The 15,496-nt window shown below is 43.7% G+C and overlaps 1 protein-coding gene across 3 annotated transcripts in view; it reads right to left on the bottom strand.

Annotated features, from left to right (window-relative positions):
- Nucleotides 1-15,496, bottom strand: part of efnb3b (ephrin-B3b) — a 44,979-nt gene that overhangs the window by 5,423 nt on the left and 24,060 nt on the right. For 2 of the 3 annotated variants that reach the window (XM_085904620.1, XM_085904612.1), the window contains 2 exons: nt 2,203-2,295; nt 459-518 (listed from right to left, as the gene is read on the bottom strand). In XM_085904620.1, coding sequence (XP_085760746.1) covers nt 459-518; nt 2,203-2,295 — 153 coding nt within the window. The remainder of the gene's footprint in view (nt 1-458; nt 519-2,202; nt 2,296-15,496) is intronic. The other variant, XM_085904628.1, reaches the window with a different exon arrangement.

Below are 15,496 nucleotides of genomic sequence, written 5' to 3' on the forward strand. Positions count from 1 at the left end.
GCCTCACGCTCGTGTCTGCTCCTCCACCCCCCCCCCCCTTTACCCCCCGCCAGCCACCCTCTCTCCCATCCAGGCTGTAGCATCTAATGACAGTAATAACTCTCTCAAATGTTGCCTCTGGTCTGGCCCTGGCTCCTTGCCGCCCCTCCGTTCTTCCTCCCTCTTCCCACTCTCGCTATCTGTCTTTTTTTGTCCTTTGCCCAATGTAGCTATTAGCCATCCACTAGCCGCCCGCGGCACTTAGCTCCGAGGGGCCGAAACCGGTGGTGGTGGTGGTGGGGGGGGGAGACGGATGGAGAGAAAATATATGGAATTAAATAGAGATCCGCAGATGTCACGGCTGCACATCCTCCATCTGTTCCCCCCCCCTAAGCCCAACTCCCTGCTGCTGCTTATTGTTGTTTTTCTTATTCCCTGCATCCATCTTGCCGATCATCTCCATTTGGTTGGCCGCTTACCTGAGTTCCGGTTGGTGGAACGTCCAGCTGGCTCCTTCTTGGGAGGCAGCCCGTATGGACCTGTCAGAAGGAGGGACGGTTGTTCATCACATTGTCTTCTTCATTACATTTGGTTTCTGAAGTGATATTTGGTTTGGCCTTTCTTGATGATGTCATAGAGCGGCACTGCGATGTCATCGAAGGAAACCATTCCAGGAGGGATAGGATATGAGTTTTTGCAACGAGGCCAGGTCGGATCATAATCTGCCCTCGCTAAATCTTGCCCATCTGCCTCGTCGGGCCGTCGCCGTCGTGGCGATTAAAGAACCAATCGTGAAATCGGGACTATCTCGCTTTATTTTAGCTAAATAATGTCTAGGCTAAAACCTTGAATGGAGCTAGCATGAAGTACAATAGAGCAACAAGCTGAGGTCAGAGGCGCCCGCTGGGATCAATAGTGAGTCGCAAGTAAGTGCGACAGGGAGCAGGCGAGAGAGATGTGCCGTGAAATAAGTCGATGGAGTGCGAGCGAGCGAGCGAGCGAGCGAGAGACGACAAACAACGCGGCCGTGACCTTTCAGCAGCACCACTGATAAGATGGAGAGAATAAGTGGAGAGTGGACCGAGGGCTTGGATGAAGAATTGAAACACAAATGAGATGAGAAAATGACAGTGGGGGGGGATTTTCCAAGGTGAAGGCCTACCAGTTTGCTAACCACGACAGAAATAACATCTTTATTGAATGATATTCATCTATGTGGAGATCCTGATATTGGCGGATATTGGTTTCTCAAAACGATTCGAAACAATAAATTGAAGAAGGTGGGGAAAAATGTTTTCACAAAAAGCTCCTTTTTCAACGCTCTTTAGTCAAAAACCGGTGTTTTTGATAAAACCAGCACATGTTCTACTGCTGAATACAAAAAAAAAAAAAAAAAAGGCAACCACATGTTTTAGACATATTTGTGATGTGGCGTTCTTCTCTGTGCAACTATTTACGACATCCAGACATTGCGGATAATTACAGAAAGGTCAATTAAATACAATTGAGTTGTCAATGAGATGAATCGAGTTCATAAAAATGAACCAAATAACTCAAACTTAAAAAAAAATTTTGTTAACAAAGTCAAATAAAGACAAACTGAAAACTCTTTAAACCTTCATCTCACTTTTTTCAATTTACTATCACTAAAATGAAGAAGGCCTTTGTTTTTGTTTCTTTTGTGAATTATTATCATCTATGACCTTTCGGGGTTCATTTCGATTATATCCCTAAATATAACTAAAAGTGACTGAAGATAAATTCAAGAAAACATCTAAACTAATTTCAACAAAACACCCCAAACTATTATAAACCACATTAGCGTGTGACACAAAGGATCGTGTTAAAAGAGCCGTTTCTGCCGACTCAGCAGATACGCCGGCTGATACAATACAAGCGTGTGAAGGACAGGTCGCTATTATGTGCGGGAATGTGCAACTCTTTTTCTCTCTCAAACTAAATAGCGGCGAGAAAAATTCCGCTGGGTCATGGCCATGTTTGTAAGGTAGAAAATTGTGCGGGAAAGGCAGCGAGCGAGTCGTTAAAAAGCGCCAAAGTGCAAGAGGAGTCAGCGATCCTCGTTAGAGGCGACTGATCCGACACTTCTCGGCTCTTAACAAGCTGTAATATGCTCGCGGTGAAGAGGAGCCACCTACAAGCTAGCGGGAAGGCTAACCAAGAGAAATATCATTTTCGGGCCTGATAAGAGAATATAGGACTCACTCTGCCCCACTTTCAGGACCACCTTCATGCCCTGCGTGGCACAAACTCCTCCCCTCATGCTGTCCAGACCTTGGCGTGTCCCATCTGACGTAGCTGCGGGGGGGGACACACAAAAAGACAAGATGGCATCGTTAGCGACAAATTGTAGCATCCACTCGAATGGCGTGACGTCTCGCTATTTCAAACAATAAATTCCGCTCGTATCCTCAACTCTTCCGGGGGAGCCGACAAGTGACATTTGCAGAAGCGGCAATTTAAAAGCCAGACTGGAAACTTTGAAATGTCAAACTAGAAAGGCGAGCTGCACTTTAATAAGTCCTCATTTTAAGCCGTTCGCCGGCATCCATTAACGACGCCGCCGGCGTCGCTTGGACTTGACCACTTTGGCAGCGACCACGGTTGAGGACGGACAAGCCACGCTGGATTAATACCGAGATTTGCGGATGGCATTTTTGCCTTAAATTGAGATTTAGAAAGTGTAATTGTCGACCATTAAAAGACCCCAGGACAGAAATGTCTTTATAGTGTCTTAAAGAGAAAAAAAAAAAAAAGGAAAGCCGCAGTAGCACTTTGGCTCATTTTATCTGAGCTAGAGTGAATTAAATCCAATTTATCTCCGCTATAAAGGGGTTAACAGCTCTGGAGGGTCACATGAATATCTAAAACTTCAAGTGAATCATATCATATTGGATATTGTTGTAATCATATTGTTTTAACCGCCTTTGATTTTTTTATGTCTGATTTTTGCTTGATGTACGGCACGTCGGAAGCACCTGTGCTCGTTTTTAAAATGCTTGATCAATAAAGTTGATGAGAGTAAATTTGACACAAAAAATATATAGAAGGCAATTTTGGACAATTTATCCCACCTTTCTGTGCATGACATGCGTGCACTCATGGCAGACAACGTGGCGCTCTAAAACGGCGGATGCAGGTTTTCAGAAAAGATTTTTCGATGACTATTCGATTTTTAGACAAACCTCTGAATTCACTCAACAGACTCTATCAAATATAAACTGAGCAAATTCTTTAAAAAAGCCAGATTTAAAAAAAAGAAACATAAAATGTTTTCTTCTTCACGTCCGCTGCCCATCAAACCAATTTCACACTTGCGCCGACTGTTTCATAAATTCACGAGTGAGACACACACCTCAACCATCCACAAGTGCACATAATAATAATAATAATAATAATAAACTTGCTTCCATCCGCCCCGTCCTTCTTTCCAAAAACGTTATTTGTCCTCACGCGAGCCATCAGCACCTTTGGAGGAAGGCGAGTGAAAGAAAGGGAGGTGTGAAAGCGATGCAACTTCACTTGTCACACCTCCTTGCCTCGATTTCTACATAATGCAGAGTGTGAAAGCACGAGGAGGCTTCAGGATGCAGTGCGATCCGGGGTCAACGCATGAAGCATACTTTCGTAAAGAAGGCGACGAGAGTGCATTTCCAGCTCAAAATAGATTCACGGGATCACGTGCGCCGTCACCAAGTTTTATTCCCATTCCTAGTGATTCTAAACGATGCAAAGGAGGAAATTAAAAAATAATAATAAACACCAAACTATCATGACAGGCGATGAGCCAGGAGGACTAAACGGAGCTGTCAACTCAACCTCAGCCACTTTGACGCTAATGTCCTCCGACACCCGGAGGGAAGGCGCACAAGGGAGGCGAGCATGACGTGGGCGAGGCCGTGGGGGGCGCGCCGGGGTCGCGAGACGTGATTGGCCGTGACAAGGTGTTGCTGATGTGACGGCCACAAGAGGTCAACGTAATGATGGAGAGACGTTGTCAAGGGTGGGCAAAGTGGCCAGTCGTTGATTTCGTGTCATTGACTTGAATGGAAGTGGCATGCTATGTGTTAGCATTAGCATTAGCCAGCAGACGCGTGTAGTTTTTTTTAAACATACAGTAAACTTCAACTGGGAGCCAAATAAAGTAACTTGAAGTTTAAAGAATGAATCAAGATTTGCCAAAATGTCATTGAATTGAATGGAATTGGCATGCTAGGCGTTAGCATTAGCCAGCGGACACTTGTTTTTTTAAACATACAATGTAAAATTGTAATATAAAGTAACTTGAAGCTCACATACAGACGCATTTACCGACCCGGCCCATCTTTCCAGTCCAAAAACCAAATGTAGCCCAAAAGTTTGTGACCATACTTTCTACAACGTCTTGGAGTGTATTTCTTTTTTTTGGTCAGCGCCGAATAATAGCCTAAATGGAGAAAAGATATGGCCGCCCGTGGCTGCGATTTTGAGATGAGATGGAAAGGGAAAGCGGGGAAGGAAGGAGGGAGACGAGGGAGGGATGAGTAATTGAGACAATGATGAGCAGTGATGGGGGGGGATGTGACGCGCCAGAGGATCGACGAGAGGAAGGATGTCTCTCGGAGCACAAAAAACAAATCAGTGAAGTCAGGCTTCATCGCACACAGATGCCAGGAGAGGAAACAAACAAAAAAATATATTTATAAGTATACAAAGTAGATATATTGAGAGAGAGAGAGAGAGAGAGAGAGAGAGAGAGAGAGAGAGAGAGAGAGAGAGAGAAAGAGAGAGAGAAAGCGAGAGAGAAAGCGAGAGAGAAAGCGAGAGAGAGAAAGCGAGAGAGAAAGCGAGAGAGAGAGAGAGAGAGAGAGAGAGAGAGAGAGAGAGAGAGAGAGAGAGAGAGCGAGAGAGCGAGAGAGAGAGAGAGAGAGAGAGAGAGTCATAAGTTTCCACATTTTACTGTGTTTCTTTAACCACTGGTGAATAACATCATAAATATCATTAAACATCATAATTATGCATAAGTAAAAGCTAATTAAAACGGCACGTTGTATTACATGATCGTTTATACTAAAAAGTTACAAGGTATGATCCAGACGGTCGTTTCATATCGACTTTTGGCTAAAAAAGCGAGGCGTGGAGAGTCTCTGTTCTGTTGCCAAAATGCACAATTGCAATCAATTTATTTCTATTTATTTACCCTTTACTAATTCAGTTAATACAATTGAGAACAGATTCTCAATTGGCCTCAAAGAATAGATTTTCCGTTCCAAAACTCCAGCTGATTACGATTATTATGAAAAGTGCCGATTATTGTTAAACTCATGTCACATCCACCTGCCCTTCTGTTCTTACACATGGTGCTTTTAGCTTGCCGGTCTGCCTCTGACTAATCATGTCTCTGTTTTTTTTTTTCTCCTGGATCCGGCCCGTTGGGTCCACTTGCCTCGCGTGTTGCCGCACTGCCGGTTTCCTGCGAAGTTTTACGAGTTCACGGCGTACTCGAGTGTGTGTCTGTGCAGAGCGCTCCCATCTGTGCAAATTCGCCTTCTGCAAAAGCGACTTAGCTTCTCAAGTGGATGGCGTGCGTGCATCTGTGTGCATTCAGCCGAGTAGAATTTACAGTTGCCTTCCTGTTTAAATTTGTTTTGCTCCCTCTCCAGAGTACCATGTGTGTCACATCCATGATGAAGAGCACATAAGCCGAGCGGCTCTCTGTGTCTCTCTCACGTTCTCGCTCCGTGACCGCCCTTAAAAAAAAAAAAAAAAAAACTGTCTCAAACCTTTTCATAAATCTGCTGACGCTTGAAAACTCGACCGTGAGCATTAATGAAGCCATCATAGGCCATTAGTTTGCGGGGAAACGGAATTTTTGGTTGAAACAGACCAGGCACTATTTGGTCTCCACATGGTGGAGAAAAAAAAAAAAAAAAGTCTTATTTTTTCTTGCATTCCACCCTCAATACACAGCACATTACTTCTTCCAGAGCAGGGTGAAATTTCCTCATGTTTTCCTGCAATGAGTGGGACAGTCAAAAACGCTAAAATGTTTCAGCTGTGATCAATCGTCACCAAATTCATCTCAGTCCCCCTTCCACCCTCTGGAAATATTAAAATGATTGCTTCGCTATTTGGGATTTTATGGAGGTTGAGTGCTTTCAGCATAAAAAGCTTAAAGGGGACGTCAAGCACAATTTTTCTTCCAACTAATCTCTTCTGTGCAACCCAACTGGTCAAAATAAAGTGTTCTGATGAATGTTTTCTTTTGTGGAATATTAATTAAACAGGAACAATCTGCCTGTTTTAATTTATGTCCAGAATCACTGAAGATGACATCACAGTTGCCAGGTCCCAGATCACAACCAATCACGACGCATCAGTTTTCTGAAGCTCAACCGTGATTGGTTGTGACCCGAGACCTGGCAACTGTGATGTCATTTTCAATCGACAGCAGGTAGCAAAATGGCCGCCCCCAGAGTTGGATTAAAACGACTCATATTCCAAAAACAATCAGAATTTTGTGTTTACATTAGTGGGAGCACATCCAACATATTATTGTAAAGACAATTTTGAGCTTGACTTCCTCTTTAAAGTCGAAAACTGGAATCAATCTTTAACAAAATGTACTTCTGCCTACTTCCACTGCAGAAAATATAACATTCACCTCAATATTTTTGGATTTGATGGGACTTTACACGAGTCACAGAATGCCCACTTTTCCGAATGACTTTCATTCAGTGAGAACCTCGTGTCATGAATGCATCAAAGCAAAGTGGAGGATTTCAGATCGGAGTTCATAGTCACAGGTTGGAAGCCACATGATGCGTCACATGCTCACCAAACACACTCGGAGAGACGAGTCACGCAATCCTCCCCGATTTCACACATACCGCGCACCAAAAAGTGAGCGCTGACGTGAAGTTTGCGTTGAACCACCGCTGGAGGCCCCCCCCCGTCACTGAATTCAGTCACGCCGCTGTTTATTTCAAACTAAATCAGTGTCACAGTACAGTTACTGCTCAGCTTGAGCTCCTGCGTATGTTAATGTTCCACTGCGGCTAATGTTTCATCGACGAGCGCAAAAAGGTCACAGATGTTTCGAAATATGCTCCTCAGAACACATTGTTAAAAATCTTTTAGTCTGAGAATCAAGACAGAAAATTACTCAAACGCTCCTGCCAAAGTCAGGGCTGTCCAAACAAAAAGGTGTTTTTGCACAAGGCCAATCGTACTATTTCATGTTGCGCAATAAAATTGTACAGTGCTAATATAATCAAATGGAATATCATAAATTAAACAGTTTGCGGCTCTTTTTGGTGAGTACCACTTGGTCGATGAACCCTCTACGACACGGGTGTCAAAGTCAAGGTCCGGGGGCCGGATATGGCCCGCCACATGATTTTATGTGGCCCGCAAAGACAGAAAATGACGCATCGAATTCATATGTCAATTCCAAAATTTCTAATTGTTTTCACTTTAAAAAAAATAGAGATATTGTTAGCAATTTTTATTATCATTCATTTTTCCTAATAATTTTTATTTTTAACTATTTCATTATTATTCATTTAAATTATTCAATTATTTTTATTAGTCTTATCATTTCGGGTTGACAATCCTAACGGCCTTTTAAAGCAAACTACGATTACGATGCGGCCGGCGACAAAAAGAAGTTTGACACCCCTGCTGTAAGAAGAGTTTCACAACTACTTTAAGTAACTCAATGCAAAGTCGAGATGAAAATCTAACAATACTCGCAGGCATCTATGTTCTTTACAATCAAATAAAACCGCAGGTCGAGAAGCCAAACAACACAAAGAGTCCGAGTGAGTGGCTGGCTGGTCGGATGACGTAACGTCACCCAAGTGCCGGCCATGTAGGACAGTCGCAAGTGATGTTCTGCACAACTGGGTCATTGCTCCCATCCCGGGGCAGTGAGGGCATTCTTGAGCGTGTGTGTGCGTGTGTGCGCTTCAAACTACATATCCCGCAGTCTACCTTGCAAGTGAAGCGACATATATTTACTTCCGTGACCTCCTACACATGCACACACGCATACACACACACTTCAGCCAATAGACTGAAGGGCTGGAAGAAATGGGTCAAGCTCTTCTTCCCAAACGTTCTCCTGCTTATGTGTTTTATTCTTATTTTTTTTTTCCCCCTTCTTCTTCTTCTTCTTCTTAGTCCCAAGCTGCTCCAAGAATCCACACGGCAGGATTTAAATCATCCGAATTCATCATGGAAAACAAGCAGCGAGTGTGTGAAGTGAGTCTACGTGGACAGACATATTCAAACGAGGACGTCCTGGAAATGTAAACAAGACACACTGGCACGTCTTGTTCGGTGTGCATATGCAGATTGGTGTAGTTAGTCAGCAGAAAATGCAAGTGAAGGGACGAAATGTCAGGTGGAAGTCAGATCCTCCTGTTTCCAAATGGAATCTGCACTTCACTTCCTTCTGCACCAAAGCATCCGGGGAATTAATTTTTAACAAAACGGGCGTACTCACATGGATGTAATCTAACCATTTTTACTCATTATTTCATTAAAACATGGGAGGACTTTTTTTTTTTATTTCAATTTCAGTTTCTTTTTTTTAAATGATCAATTTAAACTACAGTAATCCCTGCTTTATCGTGGATAATTAGTTCCAAAAACCACCCGCGATAAGTGAAATCCGCAAAGTACGGTCACTAACAAGAAATACTGGACAGGCTAACGAGTAAGCGGAAATATGCTAATTCGCGATCACGCTAACAGCCGAAAACGGACTTCTAAAGGAATGTAAACAAACATTTGGAGCAATACGACATTGTCCTAAAGATTAGACACGTTTCCTCAATTTAGAAGTTTTATTTTTACCTTTAAATGTTTTATTTTACTTTTAAATGTTGTTGTTTTTTTATTTGGAAAAAAAAAAAATCCGCGATGTAGCAAAGTAGCGAGGGATCACTGTATATTCAATTAAATGCAATTTGCAGTCAGGGTGGATAGATGAATGGATGGATGGATGGATGGATGGATGGATGGATGGATGGATGGATGGAAGGAAGGAAGGAAGGAAGGAAGGAAGGAAGGAAGGAAGGAAGGAAGGAAGGAAGGAAGGAAGGAAGGAAGGAAGGAAGGAAGGAAGGAAGGAAGGAAGGAAGGAAGGAAGGAAGGAAGGAAGGAAGGAAGGAAGGATAGAAACACAAGTCATGCTTTGTGCTTCTATTGAAGTGGTTAATAGACATTTGGTGGTGTCATTGTGAGCCGCCTCCTTCATAAACACAAACATCGTCTGGTGATGTACTGCGATGTCACTTGAGCGCAGCGAGGGGGAAAAACGGGAGACAGTGACACCCAACTCCAAGCTTCACATCCCTCGTCACTTGTCAGACTGTCATCACTGCACACACACACACACACATGCAGACACACACACACGCAGCCCCTCCACTGTGACATTGTCTGTCATTGCTAGCTTAAAGCATTGGCGTCGGGCCCACAGAAACGCAAGAGCCAAGGCGGGATGAGGGACCTTTGAACGAAAACCCCGCTGATCCGATTTTGCATTTATTTGGAAACAAACAAACAAACAAACACAAAAAAAACATTCCCAAGCTGTCAAAGTCAATGTTGTGGCTGATGAGGCTCAATAAATAACAAGGATATTTGGAGCACGGCGGCGTATATCCAGGTGAAGGACGAAAGTCTGCTTCTTGGGAAGTGGGTCGCGGGTCTGAAGGGAGGAACGATCTGTGACATGCATCAGGAGGGAAAAGGGAAAGCAAGCGGGAAGACGGGGGGGCGGGGGCTTCTAAATTAAGATGCAGAAGGGATTGAGGGTGCAAATGTGACAGAACAAGCTCGATCTCCTTCACTGGCCACTTCATTAGGTACACCAACACTTTTATGGAATTTTCATTTGGCAAAATATTCTTTTGATTACACTAGTCAGCAGCAAATGGCTTTGAGGTTTTTGCGAGATCTAAGCCAAAAGTCACCACGCTGTAGTATTGGGGGAGTGGCTTAGTCAGGAGCTCTGACTCCATTCACGTTCACTTTAGTCCGAGCCTCTCCTCCACGCTGGTTGCTCGTGTGTGTTTTTATAGTGTTAGCGACAGATCTGAAAGTGGTTTTCATTTTCTTTACAAGCTACTCCATTCCCCAGTGGCGGGGGAGACATGTTAGATGTTACAGCTTCCAAAAAAGCATTTCCAACACCAAGGCTGTAAAAGTCACAAAAGCCTGCAAAAGGCAAGACGATTTGGACCTCCCTCATCAACATCTGCTGTTTACTCAAGCGTTCCTACACTGACATGAAAGCTTAAAAAAAAAAAAAGTGGAGCAAAAGCAGCACCAGGTGAACTCCGCCGCTAATATTTTGCATTTCAGCCATTATTCCATCACGCTTGTTAGTTCATTCACACTCTCATTTAACACCGATGGAGTATTTTGCTGCTCTTATTTATTTATTTATTTATTTATTTATTGTATGCTGTTTATTTATTTATTTATTTATTTATTTATTTATTTATTTATTTATTGTTTATTTATTTGGGTTATTTGCTTATTACTTATTCGTTGCTCTTGTCTGTTCGTTTTTACTCTTTGTGCTATTTGATTGTGAATGTCGTGTACTGTGTCTAGTCACCGTGGGACGGTGGGAAAACGTCATTTCGATCTTTTTGTGTGCCTTAACGTGAAGAAATTGACAATAAAGCGGACTTTGACTTTGACTGTATTTTTTGGAATGCGGGAAGGAACACACTGTGTTATAACGACTCCGTGTGCTCTCCTTGTTGTTGCACATGCGGTCGTTCGTTCGGTCCAATTCCGAGATGTTTTGCTAATCTCCAACAGTCCAGTGTGAGTTCTCTCGCCCGGGCTACCCTCCCTATACTCTTATTATTGTTTCCAAAAGGAGGAAAGCACGTGCGCGCGCACACACATACATGAGAGGCAGCCGGGCGAAATAATGCATCTTGACGTGTGTGCCTGCATACCGCTGCAGGGAGAGATTGGAGAGAAAGAAAGTGGAAAGAAGGAGGGCCAAATATGAAGGGCAGGATGATGGACAGCGGAAGCCACAGTGCAATTATATACTATCTGTGTGTGTGTGTGTGTGTAACAGTAAAAAAAAGGGAGTAATGACAGCCATATTTGTTGAGCTTCCCTGCGATTAAAGCAGGCTGCTCCAAAGTGTGTGTTCAAGCTATATGGCAATCTGTCTGTTTTTCTTCTTTCTATGTGTGCGTCTGTGTAAGTGTAAGTGTGTTTGCGTAGCTAATGCAGTTTGTCTACGGGTTTGTCAACTCACTTCACAATAAGCAGCACGTTGGCAAAAACAATTATTTCCAAATTAGCTAGGTGCCTCGAAGTTGAAATTCGCTGTTCAACGACTTTGCCTAGCCTTTCAATTTGCTAGCGTAATGATAATGCTAGATAGCAACACATGTAGACAGACTATGTAAGAGGATCTACGCAGTCATATATTCTTTATCCTCTGTGTTGATTGCATAATATTAGCGCCGCACTGATGAGCTGGGAAGATTTTAAAGAACATGAGTGATTAAAAAAAAAAAAAAAAAACACCACTGATTTCAAGCTCGACGGCAGGATTCAGACCCGTGGACCTTGCGAGCAAGCCTCGCAATTACCGACAACCAAAGTGCGATTTCATCACTTGAGCACCTGAGTGAGGCCTCACGCAAGGTCAAGTGAGAAATAGCAGACACGCTCCCGCAGGATCAAACGTCTCAAAAGTTGTTGCTCGCTGCTCTTTTGCAAACCATTTTTGTGCCGTGTGCCAAAATATGACAGATGGGAAATATCTGCCTTTGACTGGCTGACAAATGGAAGAACTGTTACAGCATACATCGAGAGCACTTCAAAAATTAATATTACATTTTTTTTGGTAGATTGGGTCATTTCAAGAAAAAAAAAAATATGCTCGCGTATTGCGTATCGTAGAATAAACAACATGATAATTGGTCTCCAGGTGGTTTTATTTCATCCAAATTCCTCCATCAAGTAGACGGAGGAGCTGCCTGTCGGCCGGGCTGTTCTGCACCTCATCACAAGCTTCCTAATTGCGCTCCAAAAATAACAAAGTCGGGCCAGCCAACTAGCGAGACACGCTAGTACACGTGTATCAATCATTGAACAATAACAAACCGCACTGTTTGCCTTTTTACATTGTAAAGTAGAATAAAAAACAGCACTTCCATCTTTATTAAAGCTTCAAATCATCCCAAGACAGAACGGTGACTTTTCCCCAGCAAGGTGGAACACGAATGGAGGGAATAAATAAAGGTTAAAGCAATCAAACAGAGCAGCCATTCTCCAATGCAAAAAAAAATAAAAAAAATTAAATAAGATGCCACTGGCTACACCAGCAACTGTTCCTCCCTCGCAGCGCCTCCCAAAAGCAGCGGGGGGCGCTGCGGATGAATTAGCACACTGTTTTCACTCATTAGGCCGCACCCAACGCCTCACTTTCTCCCTCTTTTATTTTCGCCTCTTTCTTTGGTTCCGACTTCTCTGGCAGTGCACAAAGAGACCGCTCATAATGAGTGTGTGTATGCGTGCATGTGTGCGTGTGTGAAGGATTATGGCTCCAATGCAGTGAATAGGGGCCAGACTGGGCCCCGGCCCGGCTGAATTAATTACTCTAATTAGCTTCTTAATTGCATATATTAAGCCGATGGTGAGCTTCCATTTTAGGATCCAGATTGGTCTTACTGTGAAAACACACACACACACACATACATATACAAAACGCATGTGGGTGGCAAACCTACTTCTAGCTCCGCCCCCCCCTCAATCCACTTGAAGTACAAGTGGAGAAAGGAGACCCCTCCATGATGGTGCTATTCAATTATCCAGCCTCAACTTCATCAATATATAATAAGTGCACGGAACAAGAGCAGATGTGCGCTAATACGGACGTTAAGCCGCCTAAAGAGGAGCCGGAGGGGAGGGGGGGGGGCTCATTTGGCATCTACTGAGAATATCTGAACACTCAAGAGAGACAGCAGACCTCCCCCAAGGCCTTCAATTTGGATCATACGCCTCCCGCATTTTGCCATGAATCGTCATATCCGAAAAACAACAAACAATTACCGGTAACAACAACCCTAATGAGATATTCTGGCCAGTAACGGGCTCCAGGGGGTCGTGACCTTGGTAGGGCGGCCGTTTGGGGTGAAACATAGCCAGCGTTCAAGACAACAATGAAGATTAGTGGAGGACGAGTCAACAGCTAATGAAGCTCACACACACGCACACACACACGCACACAATGTGATAATGACATTCTTTGTGCAGTTTGGAAGCAATTAGGACGCTTAAACGGCGACTCCAAAGGATTTGTAGCCAATTGTTTGTCCTTGTTTCTTTGAACGGTGGGACCTTCCCGCTCCATCGTGTCTCGAGCTACGACTCAGTTTTTATCTATTTTGCACGCATTTCTCATTTGCCATAAAACTCTATTTTAGGATGCTTGTTTTCTGCCATCATAGAGAAGAAGCAGTCATATAATAGCTACAGCCGCTATGGCGCTAAGCTAAGTCCCGTTAGCCTGATAGGAGAACTGGCTAAGGCATTTATAACTTAGACAAAAAAAATCTAAATTTGAAGCACATCAATACTATTGGCCTGTCCCCACGTCATTTTGTTGTTTTTTTCGCATCATAAAACAAGCGAAATTCCCGAAAATAAACAATTGACATTTGGTTTGACACGCGTCGTAAAACTCCGCCTCTTCCATTAAACGGCGAGAGGCGTGCGGCATAATGTTGCCTCAAGATTGAAAGTCCGTTTTTTTAGACAATAATAACTACATTATCTCCACGTGTACATGCATTTTTCCATAACGTTGCCACTAGGGCAGCGAGAGGTCACGTTTACGTGATCCTGTCCACTAATATTAGTGAGCTAATGCCGTCTACCAATGGCAGAGGTCAGCCGGCGAGGTGCGCTTGTTTTACACACCCGCCCCGCCTCTGGCTGCGCTTGCACATTTGATTGCTTAGCAGAAGGCTGGCTGCGTACAATAGCGCTTTTGTTTCTTTTAGCGCTGAGAAATGTTTGCGTGCATGCGCGCGAGAGAGAAAGAGAGAAAGAGCAACACGGTGCACCAAGGTTAAATGAATCACACAATGTTAACCAGGCCCTATCCAATTAAGAAGGGATTCTTTAGTGTGTAATTGTCTGAGTGTGTGTGTGTGTGACCTTAAGCGGGAGCGACGCACTCCCGCACGCACCCCCCCCCCCCCCCCCCCCCCCCCCCAATTTAATACACGCACACAATCTGAAAGCCGACAGTAGCCGAGCTCTGATTGCTGACCTAAATCAGCTCGGCGATCTGTCACTTTCTCTTACTTACACTCGCCACACATCTTTTTTTTTTGGTTTCATTTTGCATCTTTTCTCAGCCCTTCCTCACTCCCACCTCCAGCTCAGCCCCCCCAAACGCCTCAACGGTGTCGTGCGATATTAGCGAGACTGTCGACACGGCGGCCGCGACGTTAGATACATCCGTCAAATGCTTTGTTGCAGGATATATACCGTATTGGCCCGAATATAAGACGACCCCGAATATAAGACGACCCCTTCTTTTCAAGACTCAAGTTTGAAAAAAGCCTTTGTCGAGACCCCGAATGTAAGACGACCCCCCCACACTTTTCAGTTTTATATAAATGGAAAAAAAACTCGTCTTATATTCGGGCCAATACGGTATGTGCATAATGGCGATTTTCAGATTGTATTTCTAACTTTAAACCAGTATTGCAAGGAGCTTTCACAAATAAGAGATGAACGTGTTGCCTGAAGAACTGGAAATGTTTGCTGAAGCGCAAAGAAACGCATCGCAAGCTGGGGCCGCCAAATTGCTGATGGAAGATTTTGTGAGGGCGGGGTGGAGGAAGGTTGGCGGGGGGGGGGGGGGGGGGGGGGCGGACGCAGTAAATGAAAAAAAAAAGAAAAAAAGAAATCAAATAAAATAAAGTGAGATTCATGGAGGTCCAGGATGGAATGCTGGGCTCGGCCGAGGCAATATTTGTCATTTGCGATGAAGAAACTTGGCCTTGAAATTTCAATAACCGTTTTTCCAGACCAGTGAGTCGAGCGTGGAACGGAGCCATCGGAAGAAAAGTGGGATTGGCGATGATGATGAATGACTTCTAATGCTCAAGAGAGACCGCAGACGTGCTTTCAAGTGAAAAAGACTTTGAGAAAGACACCTGGGCAAAGACTGTTGAAATCAATGAGCTTCCATTTTGGATCCTAATAGCTTCAAGGAGGTCAAGTTTCGCGCGCAATATTAAAAACATGAACATTTTTCTTTTTTTTACATTTAAATCAGATCTTGATTAACTCTTTGAACGTCATTGACGAGAAATTTCGTCAACGAGAATCATAACGAGCAGCGCCAGTGACATTTTTTTTTTAAGGGCCGAGAAGAAACTTGGCCAGCGCTTTTACAAAAAAAAAAAAAAAGCTTCTTTTCTGCATTTCTTGATCCAAAATACGTAAT

The sequence above is a fragment of the Syngnathus leptorhynchus genome, chromosome 2 (assembly GCF_054491065.1).
Source record: "Syngnathus leptorhynchus isolate UIUO chromosome 2, UIUO_Slep, whole genome shotgun sequence".
In the NCBI taxonomy this organism is placed as follows: domain Eukaryota; kingdom Metazoa; phylum Chordata; class Actinopteri; order Syngnathiformes; family Syngnathidae; genus Syngnathus; species Syngnathus leptorhynchus.